We start from the raw sequence: 23931 nt of genomic DNA on the forward strand, positions 1-23931 counted from the left end.
AGGTAAACACATTAACTGGTAACAGGTGACAGTATCATGGTTGGGTATGGAGGAGGCATTCTCTAAAGGTTCAGTCATTCACAAGCATTGATGAGCAAGGTTCAACACTTGGTGAAAGACTTGCATGGGCAAATAGTTTAACAGTTTAAGATCAACGTTTTTCGACACCCAAGTGCAAGGAATTTAGGGATCCCTGCATTAAAAACTGACTGTCTGTATAAAGGATACTAAAACATGTGCTCAGGAACACTTCAGAAACCCTTCGTCAGTAAACACAGTTCGTCACTGCATCTACAAATGCAAATTCTGACTCTACCATGGAAAGAGTATCATGTACCATGTATCACAAACTTCTCGAGCTCATCTAAATGGACTGACAGAAAGTGTTTGTGCTTTGGTCTGATGAGTCCACACCTCAGATTGTTTTTGGAAATCATAGATGTTGTGCCCTCTGGGCTAAAGAGGAAATAGCCATCCAGATTCTTTGCAGCGCAAAGTTCAAAAGCCAGCATCTGTGGTGGTATGAGGATGTGTTAGTGCCCATGGCATCATGGGTAACTGTCACATCTGTGAATGTGCCATTAACATTTAAAGGTACATACAGGTTTTGGAGCAACATATGCTGCCATGCAGACGACGTATTTTTCAGAGACTTCCCTGCTTGTTTCAGCAAGACAATGTCAAGACACTCTTCGTGTGTTACAACAGCGAGACTTCGTAGTAAAAGACTTCATATATTAGACTGGCCTGAGCAGCTGAACTCGTATATCAAACAAGAATGCAAAAGAATTTCACTTTCAAAACTTCAACAGTTAGTGTGCACAGATAGCACGGCAAATGGTTACTCAGTCTCAAAAAAGAAAAGGTGATGTAACACAGTGGTAAACATGCCCCTATACCAACTTTTTGGAATGTGTTGCAAGCATCAAATTCAAAATAAGTGTATTTAAAAAAAACAAGTTTGTCAGTTTGAACTTTAAATATTTTGTCTTTTCACTGTATCCAGTGGAATATGGGTCAAAAAGGAGTCGCATATCATTGAATTCTTTTTTTAATGTACGTTTTACACAGCATACCGACTTTTTTGGAATCAGGGTTGATTTACAAGAACATTATGCAACGTTTTGCTTTCTTATGAATCACACATCTCTGTGTGTATATGTCATATTCTCCAGAGCTTTCTGATTGGGCTTTGCATTGATTTTTCCGACGGTCTGATTCTATTTCTGGCCTCTGTTGCCTCAGTGTCGCCAGCTCTGTGACGCCTCTGAGTGTACGTCTATGTGGCCTTTAATGCAGGAGTTGTTTACTGTAAACATCATGGGCCATGAGGACTGCACAGGCAGCATGGTAAAACTGTAATACTGTAGATTGCACAGAAATCCTAATCAGTTAATTAATAACCTAATTGTTATACATTCCTATGTTCCATAACATTGCACATGCCTTTAATGAACACTTAGCACCATGCAACCTGAAGATGAGGTGGCTCCTGAATGCATCGAAAGTTGAAACAGGCCTTCTGTAATGATTTTTTACATTAAAAGTGAGAGTCAATGAGAAAATATGAGTTAACTTATATTTCATTTGAACTTTTACATCTATATAGTGTTAAATATTAGGCTGGCATTTGATCACTTCTGTGGATTTAAATTATGCTGGCATTTATACTGTAAAGGGCCCTATTTATTGACACTAACTTAAGGAGACTGAACTTAGAGCGAACTGACACCGCTGCAGGTGATCTGATTATACTTCAGCTCCAGTTTAACCTTTTGATAACTGTACATACAATACATGAGGGGGCTATTTCAGGCCAAGTACTGAATGAGGCCCTGATGACTGAGAGTCATCTACAGTAACGTAATAAAAACCTCAGCAGTGCAAATGATATGATGTCAGGTGTGCGGGCTTGGATTATTTTGGGCCTGACTGTTACGACTCTCCAGGACTCGATGGATCAATGACACTCAAGTGTCTGATCCTGACTTTTGGGGGGGCTATCTCAAATCCCTCCTCCCTACGTTTGTTCTGCTCAAAGACATACAGAAAGCACTGTTGAACCGTTCAGTCCTGTCTGAAGGAGCTTGTCCTAGGTGAAGAGATTAGCATGGTTCGAACTTGTTAAAGGGTGAAATTGAGATGATGCTAGGTACAGTGGTGCATACCACCAGAGGCGGTACAGTGTACAGTGGTGTGTCTCGGTCTGGGTGTGGCTGTAGCGCTCACTCTACTCTTCAGCAGTGTGAGACAGCTGCTTCTCATACAGGCTGAGGACGTGATGCACAAACTGGTACTGCTCGCACGTCTGGATCATTCCACCTCTGTGAAACACAGAAAACACAATAGTTCAGATGGGAAAAAACTGTTAAGCTACACTAACAGATTGGCTCTATGGATGAAGCCATGCTAAACTAAACAAGTGACAATGTTAAACATTAGAGTATGAGTAGAGTAAGCTAGCTGCTGGCTAAAATGGATGACATAAAGCCAATAGTAGCCAGTGGAGAGTACCAAATTATGTTCAATACATCACCAAAAGGGAGGATTTTGGTGCACTCAAAAAATCTGAGAATAACGCTGTCAGTGGCTTTGCTGCTTGTAAAAAGTCTCCAAGAGTATTAGCTTTTGATCGCTACAAACTAGACTTGCTGTCACGATGGAAACACATCGACAGCTGCAGGAGCACAGACACTGCACCAATTGAGAACACAAGTGAGTGACTGTGTATGTGTGTTTAAGTGGGTTTGACTAAGAGGTTATTGCTGGTAACTGGTCGGCTTTTGTTTCTCAGCTCTTCGGGGGGGGGGGGGGGGGGGGGGTGTGCGTTTGCAAAACTGGACCCGTCCAGCACTCTGATGCATAATATTTTAATCATTTCATTTCAATACTTTCACTTTCAGTAGCCTACATTTGCAGATGTACTACACACTAAAACATACTTTATAAAAAACAAGGATTTCATGAGCTCAAAATGACTCAAAACACCATCTATAGTGAGGTTTTAAATCACGCTGAATCTTGCAAATGTTGACAGAGTAAACCATTTGGGACATATTTATCTCGTGAGACTAATTTAAAAAAAGTTGCACTTTATTTCACAGTACACTAATAACATAACAAGCTGTAATTTCTATCAAATTAGAAAAAAACTAGAAATAATATCTTCTTTCTTTGACAGTATTAGATCTTGTATTAGACCTGTATTAGACTTTCTTAGAGGGTAATCTGGGACACATTACAACAGAACTGCACTGTAATCTAAAGTGAAATAATAAAAAATAATAAATTTCTTTTTCAAAAACAATGTGTGAACCAGATCTAACAGGTAAAGGCCAAAATTATCTATGGCTGACTGCACAGACTTATTGTAATACCCTCAATGAAAGTCTAATAAGAGTCTAAAAAGGAAAATAATACATTTTAGTTTATCATACAATTCTGTTGCAATGTGTCCCTAATTACCTTCTAATAAGAACATATTATTTCTAGTTATTGTCAAATTTAATAGAAAGTACAGCTTGTTAGTCTTATTAAAGTACTGCAAAATAAAGTGTGAACAAAAGAAAGAATAGTGGGCCGCCCACTTCTCACCTCACTGAGAAACTTCTGCCTCACACATCCTACGATAAGTTCATGGGTTTTCTTGTGCGACTCTCGATCATATGCTGGTTCTCTACATGGGAATTTAGTCATCAAAACTTTTGGAACCCCTGTATTAGATGGTCAGCTAAGTGACAAAAATGTCAAATGTCTTTGTGTAAGTTTCTTGTAAGTGACTGTGAGACCCTTTTAAAATTAAGTTATTGCTATTTTAAAACAGAGAATAAAGTAATATACTACTTATATTTTTTCTAAGTTGAGACTGATTGCTTTGGCTACTTCTGTTTTTGTTCATTTTTGTGTTACAGAGACAGATTATGTGCTTCTGTAAAAATGTAGAAGTTATTGTAGCTGTTTGTCCCAGTTTTGATCTCTCATATTTTCAATTCAGCTTCAATTTGTACTTTATTGAAGTCAAACTGGGTCATTCTTTTAACAGCTCCGGCAAAGAATAAACTCACATCTTCTCAAACAGCCCATGCAACACAATGGACCAGGACACCTTATAACAGTAATAATGGCTGCGTTCTATTTATGCTTGCTATTGTGCATTTAGGATATCCAGCCTGGTTTACTGGGACACTTAAATGGAACAGAGTCATAATTTATTAGTTAGATTTATGGTTCTTCTGCAGTGAGAACTCAAAATGTCTTGAGATGTCTGATATTTATTAAAATGTTGTGCTCATATTTGTCTCATTAATACTCTTCACTTGGCTAGAAAAACATTTGCGTTGTGTTGTTTGAGAAATTGTGTGACCACTTTATGGTTTTTGGAAGTATAAAATTATTAATTCAGTAATGTCAGTATATTGCAAGGAGGCTGTGATTGACTTAAATGCTGTAACACATTGACTGCTAGTCTTATAAAGTCCACATTTCAATCCATGTTTCATTTTGTGGTAAAATATTCAAACTTAAGCCCACAGTGACTTTCTGTAGCTCGTGATTTGGAACCAGATCAACTGAAACTTCAATTAGGCTCTTTTCCCATAACAGACAAAGATTTGTTGCCAACAACTAAACATAGACGTGAGAAAGGACAGAAGCTAAGACTGTCTCACCTGTCCAGACGGAGCTGGCAGGTGGTTCTCAGGATGTCAACCACACCCTCAGTCCTCAGCTGCTTGCACAGGATGGATGTGGCGATGAAGCAGCCAGTTCGACCAATTCCAGCACTGTGGACAAAAAATTGGAGGGGTAAAGGGACGGAGGAGGACAGAGAAGGAGAAAATGGATGATCAGTGTATTGATTTGCACCGATCCCACTAATTTGATTAATGTCAAATCCTCCCTGGGGAAATCAGACAGTAGAGGGTTAGAAGAAGACTCTGCTCTGCCAAGTGGTTTCTACAGTGAAAAGCAGTTGTAGAAACTGTTCCTCTAGTATAGAGAAACTGGGCAATTTCCCCTATGGGAGGGTATCTATAATCAACATGAATTTATTATATATGTAAAGTAGGAGTCTTACACTGAATCAACATCTGTTACTTTCAAAGCCTTGACAAATGAGATCACACAATGTTGATTAAGCCCATCAGCATCAGGTAAATCTCTGTATTTTACCAGAGTTTGCAAATCTGTCTGCAGTAACTTTACAGACAGCAAATAATTGGTTTGTCAGAGGTGAGGGTGGGAGAGAGGAATGTTATGGAAAAACAAAATAATAGTTAAAGAAAACTTTAGGATTCTCTACATAAAAAAGAAACTCAACTTTCTGAGGGCGGATTATCATTGGAGAAGGCTAAAAGAAGAGAAGGGGCTGAGGACAGGTATGGATATCGTGTTGCTGCTCCTGGACAGGTTGGTATTTGTAAAATATTTGAAGTAGGCTATATAGCTATCACATTTATGTTACCTAAATAATTGATTATTTTCATAAAACTGAGGCGATGTCATTTTTTGTAAATATTTCTGAACATGAGCCTGAGACTTTCTGGGGCTATGAGTGTTATGTAATGTTTGCAAGTGTTGTCTTAGAGTGGTACACCAAGACATCACACAAATATTAATACTACATGAGATAGTTTTCTTTTTATATAATATATATATATATATATATATTCTGTATTTAGTTTTTTGTTTCTGTGAGTAACATGAAGGAAACTACAACTATCATCTGATTTAACCCCCCCCCCCCCCCCCCCCCCACGTCATGCATGCGTCAACTGTGTTGGTGTAATTTCTCTCAATGCCAGAAGGAGGAGACAAAAATTTCACACTGCAGGTTTAACATCAGTTCCTTATTCAATACTATATGATAAACTTCGTACCTGCAGTGAACGATTATAGGGCCCATGGAGGGCGGGGCTTCCTCTCTGGCTCTCTCCACTTCCTGCACCAGTTCCAGAAGAGGTGGAGCCTTGTCTGGGGTCTTCTGATCAGGCCACGAGGTGTACCAGTACTGCCGCAGACTACGCTCCTCACCCCCACACTGGAACACACACACACACACACACACACACACACACGCACACACACACACACACACACAAACACACACACAAACACAGAGATGGACATTCAGGTATAAAATGCGGATGTAGTCATTTTGTGCGCACATTCACATGAGACGCGGAGAATCATTTCTGATCAGCCTGCTGCTCTGCATGTATATCCAAATTGTTACCTTGGTGTTAGTTGCTACGACAACAATGAACGCAGAGCAAGATGGCAAAAAAAAGAGTGAGGGTTATAAAAAAAGAGGTTACATACTCTATTCCTCCCTTGGGTTGTAACATAATCAAATCCATCAGCTGCCTCCTCTGTTCCCTGAGGGTCAGTCTGACAATGATCATTAATCTAACAGATAGACAACATAAACCAGAGGAGTCGAATAAACAACAAGCTTTTAACTCAGTTATATAATGATCCCCTGATGCTTGGTAATCACATGCAGGCTGCATTTAGTGAATTATCATGTTTGGCTTGCTAAGTACCAATGCCACTGTGACCCGAAATTAGGCACCCACCATGAACACATGAATGGAACCGAAAAGTACAGCCATATCAGGAACGATGAGCAAACCGCTCCCCAACACACACGTCTATGTTGAGTCTGATGAAACTCTCTGATAAAAACATTTACTTTGGGAGAACGAAAACTTGGGCAGTGTCAAGTCAACAATGAAGTGCATCATGTTTTTTATTGCACAGTCTAAAATTAATCTTGAGATCAGACGTGTGGACACAACTAATCATCTGAAAAAAAGAATTTCAACACACTCTCAGCCACTTGTCAACAGATATACCCCAGGTAAGAGTGGAAAAACAGTTTTTCGATAGCACTATTGGCCTGCTGTTCCTCCACTTTAGTCCACAGTGAAATATCTCAACAATTACTGAATGGATTGTCATTAAATTTTGTGTTGATATTCTTGGTCCACAGAGGATGTATCCAAGTGCCTTTATTGTTGCTGACCAACCTACGTAATAACCCATCTGATAACCCATGTAACCCATCTAATAACCTTTGAAGCGCTACCTTTGCTGACCACACTTTATATGTCTGACTTATTGTGTCCCTGGACTACAGTGAGAGCATTGAGGTCGACTGAAGAAGACCTGGCTTTCTCAAAATCTCAAAACCAAAGTTGACAGAGGTTTTGCGGTTCCCCTAGCTACAGAAATTGCAGAATCAGTTGACATGTTGAAAACTCATTTGTTTCAGAAGTGCTTTATCCTGCAATGTGTGTTTGCTTTTTTTATTGTTGTTATTTACTTTACTGCTTATTAGCGTGCTAACATGCAAGACTAAGAGAGCATGGTAAACATTACCATCTCAACCTTAGCATATTAGGGTTGTTCTTGTACGTGTGTTAGCATGTTGATGTGTTACCATATAGCTCATACAACTATCTTTCAGGGTCTTACCTTCAAAGTAAACACCCTCAGACTGTAGTCATCCTCCTGGGTTACCGAGACAACGGTGATCTCGATCCCCTCGTGTGTCACAGTGTCCTCGGGCCAGTACTCTGCACATTTCTGCAAGACACAACAGACACTCAAGTAAATTATTTTACCCAACCATGTATCAATTCATGTGTCAATCCAGTAAAGGGATAGTTCAGATTATTTGATGTGGGGTTGCATGAAGTACAACTGACAATTGCCAATCTATTTGCCCAGTTGGGAGTAGCAAAGAAGAGTACTGGCACGGAAGCTACGTCATGTACTGCTGTGGACAGGATCAGCAGCAAAGGGTATTTTAGCCACTTATTTTTTAAATTGCTATAGTTTTCCATCAGACAGCCTTTCCATATTTCTACATTCTAAATATAGTGTACACTTAACCTGATAATATTTTTTTTATTTTTATGTAGAACTTGTTTAAGAGGCTAAAATACATTTTGGTTCTGACCCTGTCCACAGCAGTTCATAGTCGAGCTTATGTGTTGGTACTCCTCTCTTCTTTTCCAAACTGGGGACATGCTGACTGCCATCTTTCGGCATCATCATCATCAACATCATTCTGTGTTTCGTCACACTGACCTCGTTTTTCTCCTCCAGGTTGGTGATCATCACTATGATCGGGCTTCTTTCCTGCCACACCATCCTCCAGAAGTCCCCCACTGTGTTCACCGTGGGACCCTGGGTGGCAATGTACGCACACTCCTCATCGTTGTAACCCTGCACATCAGTTACATACAGACAAACATGGCCGGTCTTTTCTTCAGCTGCATTTGGCTACAATGATCTGCTTCTACTGACTGTGGGCAGTAGATACTGAGAATATGAGTTCACTGCGTTTGGGTCATAAATAAAGTTACAGTGGCCACCTCACAGAGCTGTGATGGGGCAATATTTTACTGTTCACTTACTTTAAGGTAATTAGCATTGATGTAGGTAGTGAGGAAATCATCTTCATCCTGTGATTTCAAGATCACTCTGCTGTGTGTGTCTGGAGGTGGACAGTATGAGATTATCATGAGAGAGAAAGAGAGACAGATGAGCTGTAATTTAAAGATCTAACAGCAGGAGAAGATGCATGCATACTATATTATTACATCTTGCAGCTTCGTTTTATTACAAGTTGGTTCATGTCTTTTTGTGCGCCGTGTCTCAGTGTGAGTATCAATATTCTGGTGCACAGAAACAAACCTTTTACGGACACAACTGAGCTAAATAGTTGATGAGAATGTGGAATTATTAAAGAGAAGCAGCACGAAGAGAGTTTTTTTTTTTTTACATAATTCACAACTGCATTCTCTCCTTTTTGTGACCACTCCAACTCATGTTCCAGCTGTACTCACTGGGCAAGATGGTTTTGTAGCGGTTCTTTCTCACCAACCCGGGGTAGTTGTACTCCTTAGGGTCCACAAAGTTCATGGGAGTTTCCTGCCGATGGATACAGAACAATGGGTGCAATAACAATCAGTCTTTGCAGAACTGGAGGGGAAGTCCTAGCCTTAACTGCTACAGAAGAAAATAATATCCAACATTAAGTCATCCACTGCCCTTCGCACTAAACTGTTGCTGTCTAATTGTATGTGAGTGAAAGTCCATAGACGAGTTGTCTATGATCATGAATCTTTCTGCCTAGCAGACACTGGGATCCTCTGTGGGTTTATGTATGCAAATATGCCTGTATCTATCCTTCCTTCGCCCACTAACAGACAGTGGAAAAGCTTACGGGTGTGTGCAGATCTCCGCTGGGGTGTGTGTGTGGGTGTGTGCATTTGTGCCTGCGTCTCTGTGTGTCAGTGTGCGTCTCTTCCGGTGAGCCTCTGTTCATCCCTGTTAATCTAAAGCGTGTAGGTGGATGAGCTGCTGCTGTTGTTGCTGTTGCTCACATAAAACTCAGCCTGCAGGCTCTGGTCATCCATGGCCCGTGTGTGTAACATGGCAGGGGTCAGGACGTGCGTTCCCTGTCGGAGGTACTCCTGGGCCGACTGGTCTCTGGGGGAGAGCTGGGCTCCGTAGCCGTAGGGCTCAGTGCAGCCTGGTGTACACATGTCCAAGGTCAGGGAGACATTGGAGCCCCTCCTGTGTGATACATATTGGGTCACACAGATGTACAGTATGTGTGTACCTATCTTGCTGCAATATCTACAATTATGGATTTGAAAGCCATGAATGTAGTAGCAATAGTAGTAGTAGTAACAACAATAATGGTAATAATAATAACAACAACAACAAAAATAATAATAAGTATACAATTTTGGCAACGATTCTCAGATGAAAAAAATGTTTTTGTGACCATTTTATTAAAATAGGTGATAAATTTTAAGATCAGAGTCTGTAATGCCTCTTTTACACTGGACAACCCCCCCCCAAAAAAACATTGAAGTGGTTTAATTAGCATTCAGTCCCATCAAATGACTCTGTAGTAGTCATGGATAGCTCTGATCTGCAGTGATAAAAACATGACAACCAGGTGGATATGCTCATTTTCACCCCTTGTCATAAGTGCTGCAGCTCTTTTGCTCCTTTTTGATGCACATTTGTTGCCTGGCTTGCAGCAGAGTTCACACCTGTTTGAAGGTGTGTATTTACTGTAAAATGGTGGATAAACATTTACAAATTCTTCATTATAAAAGTCCCTGATATTTTGTTATCTAAAAGTTTTTACTATGGAGAAGCAAAATTATCAGCAGAAACTTAACACATCACCTGTCCAGCTGAAGACAAACGTGAATCAGTTAAATAATGAGTTGAGTCTCGGCTTTCCAGCAATATGTTAGCAATATATTACAAAGAATCATAGAGTCAATGAGAAAAGGGATAATCGCCTAATTTTGGTGGGTTTAGGCACTTTAAAAATACATATACATGCTAATTCTGGGGTGAAAACAGTATAACAGTATCACTGACTCTAGTATCTGCCTCAGTGCCTTTTGGACCCACAAGTATAATTTCTGTTTTCTGCTAAAAAGAAATGACCCATCTAAGTGTTAATATCAGAGAGACAGGTAATAAGAGCCTTTAAAGAACTGTGTTTGTCAGGTGAAACAGAAATAAAAATTTGCTTATCATCAGCGTAACAATGATATTTCACATGGTGACTAATTACGTTGCCCAGAGGGAGCATGTATGAAGGAAAAAGAACTGGACCCAGAAAGCTTCCTTGAGGAACACCGTGTTCAGTGTCAAACGTCTGACACAGAGTTGCATAAACTAACAAAAAAGGTATAAGAAAAGAAGAAAGACAGAAAAAGACAAGAAAAAGACTGTCGCATTGTTTCATTTACTATGGTTAACAGAATAGTTTTACAGTTATGGTCATTAGAAAGCCAGACTGATACCTTGATGCCTTTCTACACATCTAGATATGAATGCAAGCAAACAAACTCCCCACCCTGCAGCCCTCTGCTGGCCACACTAACCTCTCCTGAAGCCCCACTGGCGTGACAGTAAGGGTGGTGGCGTCCCCTTCCGTCCTGGTGTCTGTGCCCACTTCAAAGACAGGTGTCTGGGGCACGGGGTCTATGTCCAGCAGATCCTCTTGAGCGTCCGTCCACTCAGACAGGGTAAAGGAGGGCTGGCGGCTTACAGACTGACGCCGATCACCAGTGTCCCGTGACACCGTTCCTGTCGACCACAAGCCAGTGCCGTAACGCCACTTATACACCATGTGGACGACCTGGGGAGGTTAGTGGGAGGAAGGAAGCAGTGAGCAACATTTATTCCCATCAAATGGGGTCAATAAACAAATCAATCAAGCAAGAAACGAGCCAATCTGCAAATGAAGAAAGTAATGATCCAGTCAATGTAGTTTCCTTCAGACTGTTCCTTCATGGTAAATAACAGTAATTAAACACCCACCACAATCTCATATTCATATGTAAATGTCCAAATATTTGAAATTTAGCATAAAAACAAGCTTTGGGTGAGAGCTGAATGGTCTGTCCAGTGTTTTACCATGATAACACAGATGGCCACACCAATCCCTGCAGTTCCATGGACAATCCAATTGTGCTGTTTGGTGTTTACGACTTCCCTCATCAACACCATAGACTGGCCGGTGCAGAGACAGAAAGACAAGGGAAGAGGCAGTTAGACTCAGCCAACACTAGATTCAGCATATCTGCAAGGCTTCCAAAACAAGCAGCTCAGATCCAGGACCGACACTTACATCCACTCCAAAAATTGGGTGGCAGGGTAAGACGAAGCTAAGGTAGAAGTCGATGACCTGCAGGGATTTATAGATGGAAGAGAGCAGTCCATTTCCTTCCACGACAAAGAACACCCAGTACCCCTGGGAGGAGAGAAGGAAGGGAGGGAGATGAGCCAGTCATTCATGCACTGGTAATCAGGCAGGATGTGGCTGCTCTCAGGTGAAATGCAAACAGATAAAAAAAAAAGAAGATAGCTTATTATGCAGGCATAAAAATATGTAAATTGACCACATGCAGTCTGGTGTTAAAATCAAGACCGCATTTACAAGCCTTTTTTTCTTCTTACATATGGTAACATTGCACCTGTCCCTTTTTTCTTGAATGAATCAAACATGAAGTCAACAGAGACAAAGATGATAATGAATATTAAGAGGTGTCCAATTTAAGCCCCAGATTCTGCCAGAATAAAGTACACTGTCAACTACGTTAGAGAATATGGCGCATGTAATGTAATGACATATGAAAAGAAAATCGTTGTGGAAAAATAGGGGTCAAGTGAAGAGAATACCTCATGCTGAAGTGTTAAGGCATCATTTGCATTGCTAATTGTGCAATTACACTACTGTGGATTTGTCATAGTGCTCTACATTACATGCTGAGTGTGTGCAGGAAGGTCATCTTAACTTTAGTCTAGTTTAAAAAAGGCATTTGAATAAAAATCAACAAAAAACACATTTTTCTTCTTTCAGTTCAAGTCTATACACATACCGTGACTTGGGAGACGACAAACAGTGCTGCCCAGCAGTGGATCTCAATCACCAGTGCGTACACCTTGTGCATAAAGACTTCCTCTCCCTGTGAGCTTTGGTCACCTGTGGGTCTGTCTTTGCAATTTGGGAGCCCGTCTTTTTTAGGGACTCCATCACCTAGTTTTTCAGCCTTTGTGGGCTCATCCAACCAGACGGGGTCCTCATCGGGCCTCAAGAAGATGGAGTCCTCGGTGTGGGAACGGGTGGAGCTGCTCAGCCGGCGGGTCATGATCCCCCTGTTAAATGAGGCTCCTTTGTGTTAAAGGTATCTGACATGTTGAAAGATGGGCACAAATACAGCAAAATGTATTTTGTTACAAATTACAAATACTACAAATACAAAATACTGGTAGAAAAAAATGTATTCAATCAAAATACAAGAAACTTTTAATTTCAAAATACAAAAATACATTCTATGAACTGATATTATTATATATGATCATTCTGGGAGTCATTGACGATCAACCTAATCTGTCATTTAGGTGTGGAAACATGGTGCAGGTTTCTATTGTCCGTCAGTAAACCTGCCTTAGCTGTAACATCCCATCATATTTTGATTATAGACCTTCAGGGAGCTTTTCACCAAACATCAAAAACAGACTTCATCCTTAAGCTAGTGGTTATGATGATCACAAATGAAATATGGTAGTTCATAATGAGCTTCTTTTTCTACACTTTAAACCTGGGGACAAAAATTGCCCAGCAACATACAAATTAAAAAATATGTATTTAAAACACATCATACTGCACATCTCCGGATATGTCTTTCAGTGATTATTACAGCTGGATTCTGATTCTGCATTTTACATTTATTTATATGTTTGCCATGTATGTTATCTGAAAATCTGACAAAATTATAAAGAAAAAATAAAAGTGTGATAAAAGCATGCAATATCAAAGCATGCCCAAAACACAATTTTTGACTGAAATATAGTGTGTGCTTGAGGTGTTGCTTTAACCCCAATGGCCAGTGTGGGTGGTGTTATTTTGTATTGTTTTTGAGACTTTTGACCCAGAGTTATTATAAGACACCTTGTGTGAACAATATGTAGCACACAGAAATACTTAAAACTTCAAAGGTTTTTTTTTATGTTGATGTGATGCAATCATTAAGATGTCTTAGTAAGTAATCACATTTCCATATTTTTGTCTTTGTTGCAGTGTTGCTTGTTGTTGCTATGTTTTAATACACGTGCACAGAAGAAAATTTAACAAAACTATATATTGATTTCCAGGTCAATTACGCGTTGGTGTGTTAGGCTGTGCGTGTTTGTCTGATTGTGTGTTTTTAAATGAGCATGTTTATGACAGAGAGGGTTGCGCTTATTCTTCAGGCCTATTCAGATGTATAGCTAAGCGGCTTGGAGTGGCTCTCATCTCCGGATCCTCTTGTCTCCCTCAGATTGGACTCCATTGTGTGAATGTGTGTGTGTGTGTGTGTGTGTGAGAGAGAGAGAGAGAGAGAGAGAGAGAGAGAGAGAGAGAGAGAGAGAGAGAGAGAGGGAGAGAGAGGCCCTATTGTGGAGAGATGAGTCAGGGGTAGCGTGTTTACAGCCCTGTCCGTCGCCTTGGCAACAGAGTGGCTCTCATCCCTCTCATCCGTCCTGAGCATTATCATCTACTGACAACACACACACACAGCCTCTCTGTATCAGTCAGCAGTGTATTCAAAGCCCTTTTACGCCCTACACTTTTGTCCTTCAACCATTAATAAAGGTGTTTTGTACATTTGGCTGATTACTGCCACGTGGTTTGTGCGGATGTGTGAATGCGGGGGCCCGTGTGAAAGTGTTGGTGTACTGTTTTGCGCACATATCACTTTTGTCTGAATGTGTTGCTGATGGCTAAATTTGTCACGCGCGAGTTTGGAACCAATTTTCATCAATGACTACCAACCAACAATACAGAACAGATTTCCCAGTTGACTTACTGGTTAACGAAAAAAGAAAATATACAGCCCATCGTTACATGACTCACCTATGATAGATGGCAGGGAACTGGGGAGGGGAGTCACATCACATGATCAAGTTAAATCCTGTATCCTGTGGCAACCAGCCGTTGTCAGCCATTGTGAGGCAGAGTCAAATCTAAAGGACAGATGACAACAGCCAAACATTATATCTCATGTGTTGAAAATTCAAAAATAAAGAATCAGGCGGTCATTTAAATGCAATTTAAAAAATGCTACACATAGGTGAGACCGGGGGCAGTTGTAACACACTCAGTTCCTCCAATCAGAAATAAGCTAGAGTGATGACGCTTACTCTGCACATGCTCAGTAGTTATATTAGATTATTATATATTATCATACATATTAAATTAACATGAACAAGCTATGCTAATATATGTATTGCTAAGTAGAATATAAGATTTTATGCTGCAAGATCTCGACCAATTGTAACAATGAGTTATGAGCCACATGGCCCAATACACCTTTTTTGTCTGTTTTGACATTTAAAGGTAAAAAAAACTCACTAAAAATAGGTGACAGACCTTTTACATATTGGCAGCAGACAAGTTTGCATCTCTGTTTTTTTTTTTTTTTAGTTTGGATGTGCATTGGAAAGCCAAGACTCAAGTCATGTCTGAGCAGCTGAGCAGAGCAGAGACACCAACATTTTTAAAAGTGTCTGTGTGTTCAAATCGCAGCTTCTGACTGAATCTCTGTGGTCTGAAGTTTAGTTTGTCTCCTCCACCACTGTTCATACTTTCAGGTATCAGCTTTATTTTACTGATACGAGTCACGTTAAGTTACCGCCGATGAAAACCCAACATTCCCTTGTTTTCCTACTTCATAATAAAAGGTTTTATATAAACAGCAGGGAACTTTTATAGCAAAGAATTTACAGGAAATAAAATATTTATCCACTGTTTTACAGATGCTCACACCTTCAGGCAGGCGCAAACTCAAGCAAGCAGCACATGTGTATGAAAAAGGAGCAAAAGAGCTGCAGTATTTACTGACAGAGATGACTCTGCCTCAAAGGGACAAAAATAGCATGTCCACTAGGGTGTGGTGTTCACATCACTGCTGATCAGAGCTGGAGCCAATAAATACCCATCACTACTGCTGTCATTTGACCCAGGAGTGAATGCAGATTGTACCCTCTCCCATTGAAGACAAAAGCAAAGATGTTAGTGTCTGTACTGTTTTTTGTAGTCTATATATTGCAATTTCATTAAGTAGTGTGCATATATATTTATACACACACACACACACACACACACATATATATATATATTAGGGGTGTGTATCTCACTGACTGAGACCGATTCGATACATAGCTCGATATATGTTCAACGTGTTGAACAAACTTTAAAACTCATTAAAATATTAGTATTTTTTTCAGTAAGATAATATTCTGCTCTGTTTCATATGAAGAGTGTTGTGGTTTTGATTAGTGTGGAGAAACAGTGATGCTTGGTTTTACCTGCTCTCACAGTGACCTGATGTCTCCATGGGTCAGACTCGTGACTCTGTACTCTGCTGTCAGAGACGTTTTGCATAAATGATTTGCAGCAATATATAAAACCCAAACTTATTCTACACTTGTGTGCGACGCGATACAATGTCACTTCTGTCGCTGTTTTCAGTGCAGTCTGTTTTGATGAAATGAAGAGGAGACACAGGAGAGGGAGGAGGGAGCGCTTGTTTTGTGTGAGCGCGGCAGCAGGCGTCCAGCGAGAGCGGTGCAGGCAGAGGCAAGAGGAGAGAAAACGGAGGAAAGTTACAGCAGCAGCTCCCTGAAAAAATGAAACATATGTGCATCCTAATGAGATGTAATCGATACGCTAGTGCAGCATCGATTTGCTTCCGATTCGTGTTCAGCTTTTTACCGATACAGGCCACCTGAACTGATGCACTCATATCTAGCACATTAAAGTCTGATGCATTGGATGCATGAGTGGATTTTACACCCCTATATACATATATATATATATATATGTTTCTCATATCACACAATGACTAGTGTATTTCAAGTAATTTATGTAAAAATGTAAAAAATGTTACACTTGCACCCGGTCTACCCTACAGTAGAGATAGCTTGAGACTCAAACTCAACAGGTCATGCTGAGACAGGTTTGCTAATCTACACTGTAGTTTCATCTAAAGATGGATCAGAGTAGCACCCTTGTCAGCTCCCAGCTGTGCTTTCCTGAGCGGAGGATGGTGATGTAAGGTGACACAGTAAACTGTCAATATTTCTCCCTCTCTCTTTCTTTCATTCTTTCTTTCTCTGCCTTCCTGGGAGGACGCAGGGACGATTGGAGCCCGACTAAGCAGCAGACACCCTCAGAAATACATTCAGATTGCTCCGGTCCAATCAGTATGCATGAAGTCAAGCCTTCTCCTCTCTCTCATCTCCCCTCCTCTCCCTCTGTGCCACTGGACCCTGTTGAACGAATGAGGTGAGCTCAGCGGAATATGAGACCACACCAGTAGCAGGAGCTATATGTCTGTGTGTGTGTGTCTGTGTGTGTGTGTGTGTGTGAGGGTGCAGGTGTTGAACCAAGGGGAGCTGCTGTGAGTCCTTTTCTATCTCTCTTTGCTTGCTGCGAAGGTGGTTTTGAAGTGATGACGCCAGTTAGCCCAGCCTGTAGTCATGGCAATGTGCATACATACAATGTACACACACATATAAAGTACGCACACACACACACACACACACGGACTGTGTTGTATAAGAGAAGCTGCTTCTGTTTTAAAACAATAGATGGACAGGTAGATGAGTGGATGGAGGGATGAATGGGAGGAGAAGCGACTCATTTTTGTGTGAAGGTTGTCTCAAGCAATGACGCAGTGAGGTTGGCGTTTTGGTAACTGTGGCAACCAACACAGTGTAGTGTGCACACACACACACTGCATGAAAAATGAAAAACACAAACATACATCTGCACTGGGAGAGCAGTGACAATATTCACGTTTGTCTAAAAAATTCTGCCTCTCTTTGCTTTTATCCTTTGAGGTAAATATCTTTGTTTTCAGTCACTGAAAGACTGACTGCTGTGTGCTTGTTTGGGGAATCGTCTGGTACATTTAACAAGGGCTGCAAGCTTGGATTTTTAGAAATACTGAGGTCTTGAGCCTCCAAACCCCCAGAAAAGTTTGACCAGACAAATTCTATAATCTCCAGATATGTAGATGTTGATAGCTCTTGTTCTTTTATGGGCATATAATATACATTTTTGATGAATCCCCCTGAATTCAAATTCTAATGTCCACCATTATCCCTTAGTTTTAAAATTTTTTTGATTATGGTTGTTATTATCATTATTAGCTCTCAGTACTGTTTTGTACTTTGTTATGTGCCTGTTGTAATTTTTGTTGAATGAGTCTTTTTTTTTTTGACCAGGCAGAAAAAATAAAGTTTCAAATTCTTTAAACTGTTGACTGGACATTATCTGTATTTAATTTCCCAACATGCTGTGTCCCTGCCAGGAATCCTGGAAGAAAAATTTTAATGTGAACATTTTCAGAAACAGATAAATGCCACTGTCAAAATGAATAAACCTGCACTTGTTTGATTGATATTACCCTGAGTGCATAATAAAAAAAAAAAAAAGATTTTTGAAGACTGAAAAAAATAGTTTCATCAAAACAACTAAGTTTTCCTTAGAAACTAAATAAAAATGGATATATCTGTTTTTGCAGATATATTCTTCATATATACATAACAACCTTGGTGGCCCAGAAATGACACTAAGGACATGACCTCAGTGTCCTCAGTGGTAAGTATGGCCATGGATTTAACCCTTTAAGAAACAGCTCTTCTCATGTTTTCTCTTTCAGCTTTGATATAGTTAAAATTGCATCATGTCACACTATTAATGACAGTTTCATGTATATTCTGTCAGCTTGTTCCAGCTCTTCATTGAAGATATATGATGTTAACACAGAGAAAAACATCAGTTCAAGACTATTTGGGTTTTATAGAAGTATTCTAGATGTCTAGTACATAATTTTATAAAAATTCAGCCTTAGTTGATGCATATATTTGATATGTTTGGAAACTCCACTAGAATTTAAAGACATAATATGTAAATTCTGCTGTTCGGGGTCGTCTCACATTGATAACTAAAGATGTAGTTTGATGATGAAGTAGGATCCTGGGAGTTGTCTTCATGGTTAAACAACCACCATTGCTGCTGAAAATCAATCTGACGTGACTCAGAAACTCAGGCAGAAATCATGTTCATGGACGACATGATGTTTTATGGTGAGTTTTATTTACATTATGCTAACATTCAAATATCCTGTGTTTTCCCAGGAGTTACAGCAACTAGCGCTTAGTACACACTGTTGCCTTGAATAAATTATGGATTTCTCATTGTTAGACCATTGTTGGAAACATTTATCATTCAACAAAATGTATAACATATATGTTCAGTGTTTTTTAGACATTTGGAAACATTATATTTATTATATATTGTTTATATACTATACATTAATAGCTTTAAAATAAAGTTCTGTGGTTTTGGTCAATGTGATTTTTGTCAGTAAGGCCAAAAAAGTGATGAAAATCTGACTGTTTTTAGTTTATACATAATGTTCCTGTTGATTGTTTGGAAGCTCACAACAAACATTGATGCTGTCAATCAAAATTACATAAAATCAAAGCATGCCCAACAATACCACGCCGCGCTTAAGAGCGGGATGTGGTTTAACTTAAATAAAACACCTTCACCAGTCTAATGATGAATAAACTCAAATTACATCACTATTTTTATGAAGAATTCTGATAAAAAAAACATATACAACCAGGCCAGATGGATTCATGGTAAACACGACAAACCTGACAGCTGATTCAGCCTCATTCCTCACTGAAGGTCTACTGTCTTTGGGTCCTTACAAACACCACCCCCTCAGTCTTCAAATAGAGTATGTGTGTAGTGTTGCCATTGATCTGCGTCCATTCAAAGCACCCAACATCCAGCTGAGGCTAAACAGAACCATACAATAAGCCCACGGCCTTTGTCCCGTGGAGCAACATGGGGAATTAACGTGGTCTCTATTTTTTTTTTTTTTTCTTTTGGTAACAGCTGGCTCATGTTTTAATGGACACTCCTGATGCTCCAAGTGGAAAAATAATGTGTTCAAATCTGCTTTTCTACTCTATTTTTAAAAAATGAATGGCCAGGATTTGCTTTGCTTTGTCTGATGTGTCCCCATCATTACAGATCTGTCTCAGTCTGTCCTGTTTCCAGGTGAATCACAAGCGCGTGAAGTATCGAGCGTTGTTGTTGTTGAAGTGCTGAATGTGGCAGGGAGACGAGGTAAGAGGAAGCTCTTACTGAAAGTGATGATGGGGTGGTAACGTGAGATTAAGTCACGAGGGCCAAGACCTGCCTCATCAACCTTTCTCTGTCACACACACACACACACACGGACAAAAATCTTGATATCAGTACACACATAAGCTCACAATGACCTTAAAATGTAACACCCAGCAAGCCTGCAGCTTCCTCTTGTATATCACAAAGACAGATAATCAATCAGCTCTATTGTTTACATACACTCCTACAATCTCTTGCAGCAGCTCCAGGGGCATTTCAAAGAGAAATTTCATTAACACGCAAATAAACTTATAATTCAGCCCAAGCTATACTGTATGAATAATTGAAATGCGCTGCATAGCGAATTGATTTACAGACTAGCTGGAGATAAATTTGGATTCCTGGTGACAAAGAGTTATGTTACATGATTGCACTGCATCAAAAACACCAGTGCAGGAATGGCATTCTCTGGCAGTCATTCATGCTAAGACAAAACACCATTCATATCACGTACATGGCTACGGTGAGCTAGAGCGACCACACAGTGCAGAGCTGGATGGATTAGTAATGAATCACCCAGGGAGGTGGACTGTTGCATCTCTCTCTGGTAACTCCCACATTGTCACATAGACATGATACAACACAGAGGAAATCAAGCTTTGAATGCTTAATGGATGAGAGAGGGAACACACAGTTACAGCAACATCAAAGAATCAACCTGTTGGCAAATGATCAGTTTTAATAACACACCACATCACAGATCCCTACCTTTTTACAGCCAGGAAAGCGCAGCAGCCATATGAACCATGGGGGCTTTGCTGAGGAATTGGTATTCACCTCATGTCGCACAGAGAGGGGAAGAAAGAGGGAGAGACAAGGGGAGTAGAGGAAGGCTGGAACAGTCACTCACCCAGAGCCTTAAGTCTGGTTAGGATAAGTCCTTTTACCTGGCTGAGCCTGTCTTCACATCGCCATCTGCCGCCCTGCTCCCTCCGAGCCAAAGACCAGGAGCCAAACACCAAGAACCACGCCAATCCCTTTACTGCTCCTCTGTCTGGGAGAAGAAGGAATGTGTTTGCATGTAAGAAGCAGACAGAGCGACAGAGAGAGGCAAGAGGACGTGTGTGAGGTTAGGAGAGACGCAATCTGCAAATGTGGGTGTGTGTGTCTGTGTGTGTGTGAGAGATAGAGGTATAAAAGTCTGATGGGTTTTCTTTTGTTTGTATCCTGGAGGAGAGAGAGATCCACAGGCGGCCGCTTCGTCTAGGTATATGCAGCAAGAGGCTGTACGGTAGCCTTGGCAACAGAGCCAGAATGAGGGAGAGCGAGGGAGTGAGGGAGGGAGCCGGAGAGCAAGAGAGAGAGGGAGAGAGAGTCTGTGTGTGTCTCTGTGTGTGTATGTGTGTGTATTAATCACATTGTGAGCACATAAATCTGTTCATACACTCACATTACAGGGACTTGCCTATAAAAAAAGGTCCCCACATGTTAAAACATTACATTTCAGGGCAAAAGGACAAGGCTGGTGTTTTTTTTAAACAATATATTGTTATTATCAACAAACCCTATAAAAAATTCCTACAATGCACTGCTTACCAACAAATATAGTTTAATTGTTGTCCAAAAACTATTTGAAACATATCAATGAGCCACAACGCTGCACCGAGTAACACAGTCCTTCATTACTATGAACATGAACGCTCTGGTTTATGTTAAGTAAATCCTACATACACCATCCTGCTGCTGTAAATACACATAAGAGCAACAAATGTGTATTAACCCACATCTGAAAATAGTAACAACAGTACCCAGTTGTTCTCAAAGATTATTAAGCCTTTTTTAAAGATGGATCAATATATTAAGTACTCGTTTTTAAACCCATAATATGTACATTTTGTCCCCAGGGGTCTCTCTCATGTTAAATGAAAAACAAAGGTTTGTTAGTAATCTGTTTACACACTCACATTATTGGAACCCAATGACAAAAGATGGACCCAACATGCTAAACTAGCAGATTTTAAGGTCAAAGGATAAGGCTTGTAATATTCTCTATTTTAATTATTGCCAACAAATAAAAATGCCAAAATCAACAAATTTAGTCTACTAACAAGTATGCCATAGACCTCATAAATATAAAAAAGAACAAAGTGACACAGTCCTTCATTACCATGAACATGGGCACTGTAATTTATTTTGAGTCTATCCCACATGTGCCATCCTGCTGCTGTAAACACTCAGACTCATAATAATACTTACTAATATAAATCAGAGCAACAAGTGTGTTTTAATCCACCACTGAAAATAGTCCGTAACAAATGTACGATTTACTCCTGTTTAAATAATGTTTTATTAAAAAGACTTGTGTCTTCAGTGGGCAGGAATGGGTTTGGGGCTGAGATCCACGGACAGGGTTGGGGTTTCAGAATGTAAGTTCTCTCTCACAATAAAACAAAAGCAAAAGTTGTAGTTTGACGATGAAGTAATGTAGGACCATGGGAGTTGTTGTCTTTATTGGTAAGCAACCAACATTGCAGATGAAAATCTGACATAACTCAGTCAGAAATACGTGTTCATAAATAGGCATTATATTAAGTTTTACTCATATTATTATGTAATCGCTTCTGTGTGTTCGTGAGTGTGTGCACATGCCTGTGTGAGTGAGCGTGTATGTGATCACAGAACCTACAGCTTGTCCAGAGTTTATCTCGAATATTACTGGACCAATCAGCTTAATTTTTTGTGCACATTCATGACTGTCTTGTGAAAGACCTCTTCAAACTTCATCACACTACATCTGGACAGATATGGGTATAAACTGTAATTTGACTGGTTGGTGGAGACATGCAAGTGTGAGACAGCAATTGTATTTTTTGATTCTTCTGTATTATACAACCGCTGCCAGCTGACTTCTCACTCTCCTTAACTGGCTGCAAGTGATCAACAACTGCTTCAGTATGACATCAGCTACAGACAACATGTGTGGTGGTCATTTTAATGTTGGTGCAAATTTACAAATCTCTGGTTGCATCTGGCAATAGTGGTAGTACTGCTGTAAGTGCTTCACCATCTGTTGCCTGACAGGGATCTGCACTCTTCTAGTAATGTTTAATCACATTTCCCATCTTCCTTCCTCACTCTTTGACACATCCAATGTATTCCGTATTTTCCTGGAATTTCTTGCAATTAGCTGCTCGTAGAAAATGCAATGTTACCTTCAGGATAATAAAGAAAATAATAAATTCAGGATAATGTAAGTAAAGAACTCAGTAAAATATATAAGATATGTCTAGAATTTTTAGACATTTTGATGCACAAATGTTACATATTATAGTCTTAAAGGCTTATATATTCAGTAAAAAATGGATTTAGGGTTGAGAGACACATATAGAGTAGGGAAGTCAGAAAGTGTTAAGCGATAGATTAACACATTGGCATTTTTTTTCCTCCTAAGTGACAAAAACACATTTGTGTGTGTGTGTGTGTGTGTGTGTGTGTGTGTGTGTGTGTGTGTGTAGGGGTGGGAGGGGTGTCAGATCATAACACATCACTGAGCAGTGAACACCACCCACCGTCACCTCCTCTGCCTCGAAGTTTTAGGCTCTGCCACCCACCTCTCTCACCCCACGTCTCACTCATCTTCAGTAGCAAACACATGATCATCATCATCACGCAGACCAGGTCTACACTCTTTTTCCGGTTTTCTGTCGTTTTTCTTGTCCCCGTGCTCTCACTGCTTATCCTCTAGCGCGGTCCCTCTCTCTTCCTACGCTCTCCCCCCTCCCCCTCTGTTGCTCCCTCTCCCTCTCTGTTTCCTTACAACCTCCTGTCATCTCTCGTCTCCCCCCTTCAGTGTGTTGTGCTCTCTCTCTCTCCCTCCTTCCTGTCTTGCCATATGGCAGCCGTTGCCTGTCAGCTCTCTGAACTGACCAGCAGGAAACAGACACTATCTGATCAACACAAATACTGGGGAACACAAACACTACGTCAGTTTTTTTTTTTTTTTTTTTCAAATTCAAATGTGCTTTACTGGCATGAGCAAATTGCATTGCCGAAGCATATATTTCTACACACCGACTATACTATGTACTATTTATATTAAGGTATAAATAGGCATTTTTCCAAACAAATCATTTAAAGCTGAAATAACTGATTTTTTTGGCCACTTGGGGGACATTGAAAGAAGCTGT

The 23931-nt window shown here is 40.1% G+C and overlaps 1 protein-coding gene across 3 annotated transcripts; it reads right to left on the reverse strand.

Annotated features, from left to right (window-relative positions):
• Positions 1 to 994: 994 nt before the first annotated feature.
• LOC146316295 (tyrosine-protein phosphatase non-receptor type 5-like) lies at positions 995 to 21027 on the reverse strand. 3 transcript variants are annotated; one of them, XM_084734944.1, is made up of 15 exons: positions 20692 to 21027; positions 20513 to 20581; positions 14447 to 14556; positions 12429 to 12705; positions 11678 to 11800; positions 11464 to 11559; positions 10929 to 11185; positions 9396 to 9588; positions 8856 to 8940; positions 8424 to 8503; positions 8095 to 8232; positions 7477 to 7587; positions 5877 to 6037; positions 4668 to 4781; positions 995 to 2324 (listed from the first exon to the last, which is right to left on the reverse strand). In XM_084734944.1, exons 4-15 carry the CDS (start codon positions 12696 to 12698, stop codon positions 2231 to 2233), a joined length of 1722 nt encoding a protein of 573 aa, XP_084591070.1. In that variant the 5' UTR covers positions 12699 to 12705; positions 14447 to 14556; positions 20513 to 20581; positions 20692 to 21027; the 3' UTR covers positions 995 to 2230. The 3 variants fall into 3 exon arrangements, with proteins under 3 accessions (XP_084591070.1, XP_084591069.1, XP_084591068.1); XM_084734943.1 differs by lacking the exon at positions 20513 to 20581; XM_084734942.1 differs by having other exon boundaries at positions 20513 to 21027.
• Between the last annotated feature and the right edge of the window lie 2904 nt (positions 21028 to 23931).

This window comes from Lutjanus erythropterus, chromosome 13, assembly GCF_056507025.1.
Source record: "Lutjanus erythropterus isolate fLutEry1 chromosome 13, fLutEry1.hap2, whole genome shotgun sequence".
In the NCBI taxonomy this organism is placed as follows: Eukaryota; Metazoa; Chordata; class Actinopteri; order Lutjaniformes; family Lutjanidae; genus Lutjanus; species Lutjanus erythropterus.

What these genes read in the sequence shown, in the direction of transcription:
- LOC146316295 (XM_084734943.1), bottom strand. Translation starts at nt 12,698, where the DNA reads ATGACCCGCCGGCTGAGCAGCTCCACCCGTTCCCACACCGAGGACTCC. An exon ending in TTGTCGTCTCCCAAGTCACG is followed by an intron (nt 11,801 to 12,428) that starts GTATGTGTATAG and finishes CTCTCCTCCCAG; the next exon opens with GGGTACTGGGTGTTCTTTGT. An exon ending in CCTATAATCGTTCACTGCAG is followed by an intron (nt 4,782 to 5,876) that starts GTACGAAGTTTA and finishes TTTTGTCCACAG; the next exon opens with TGCTGGAATTGGTCGAACTG.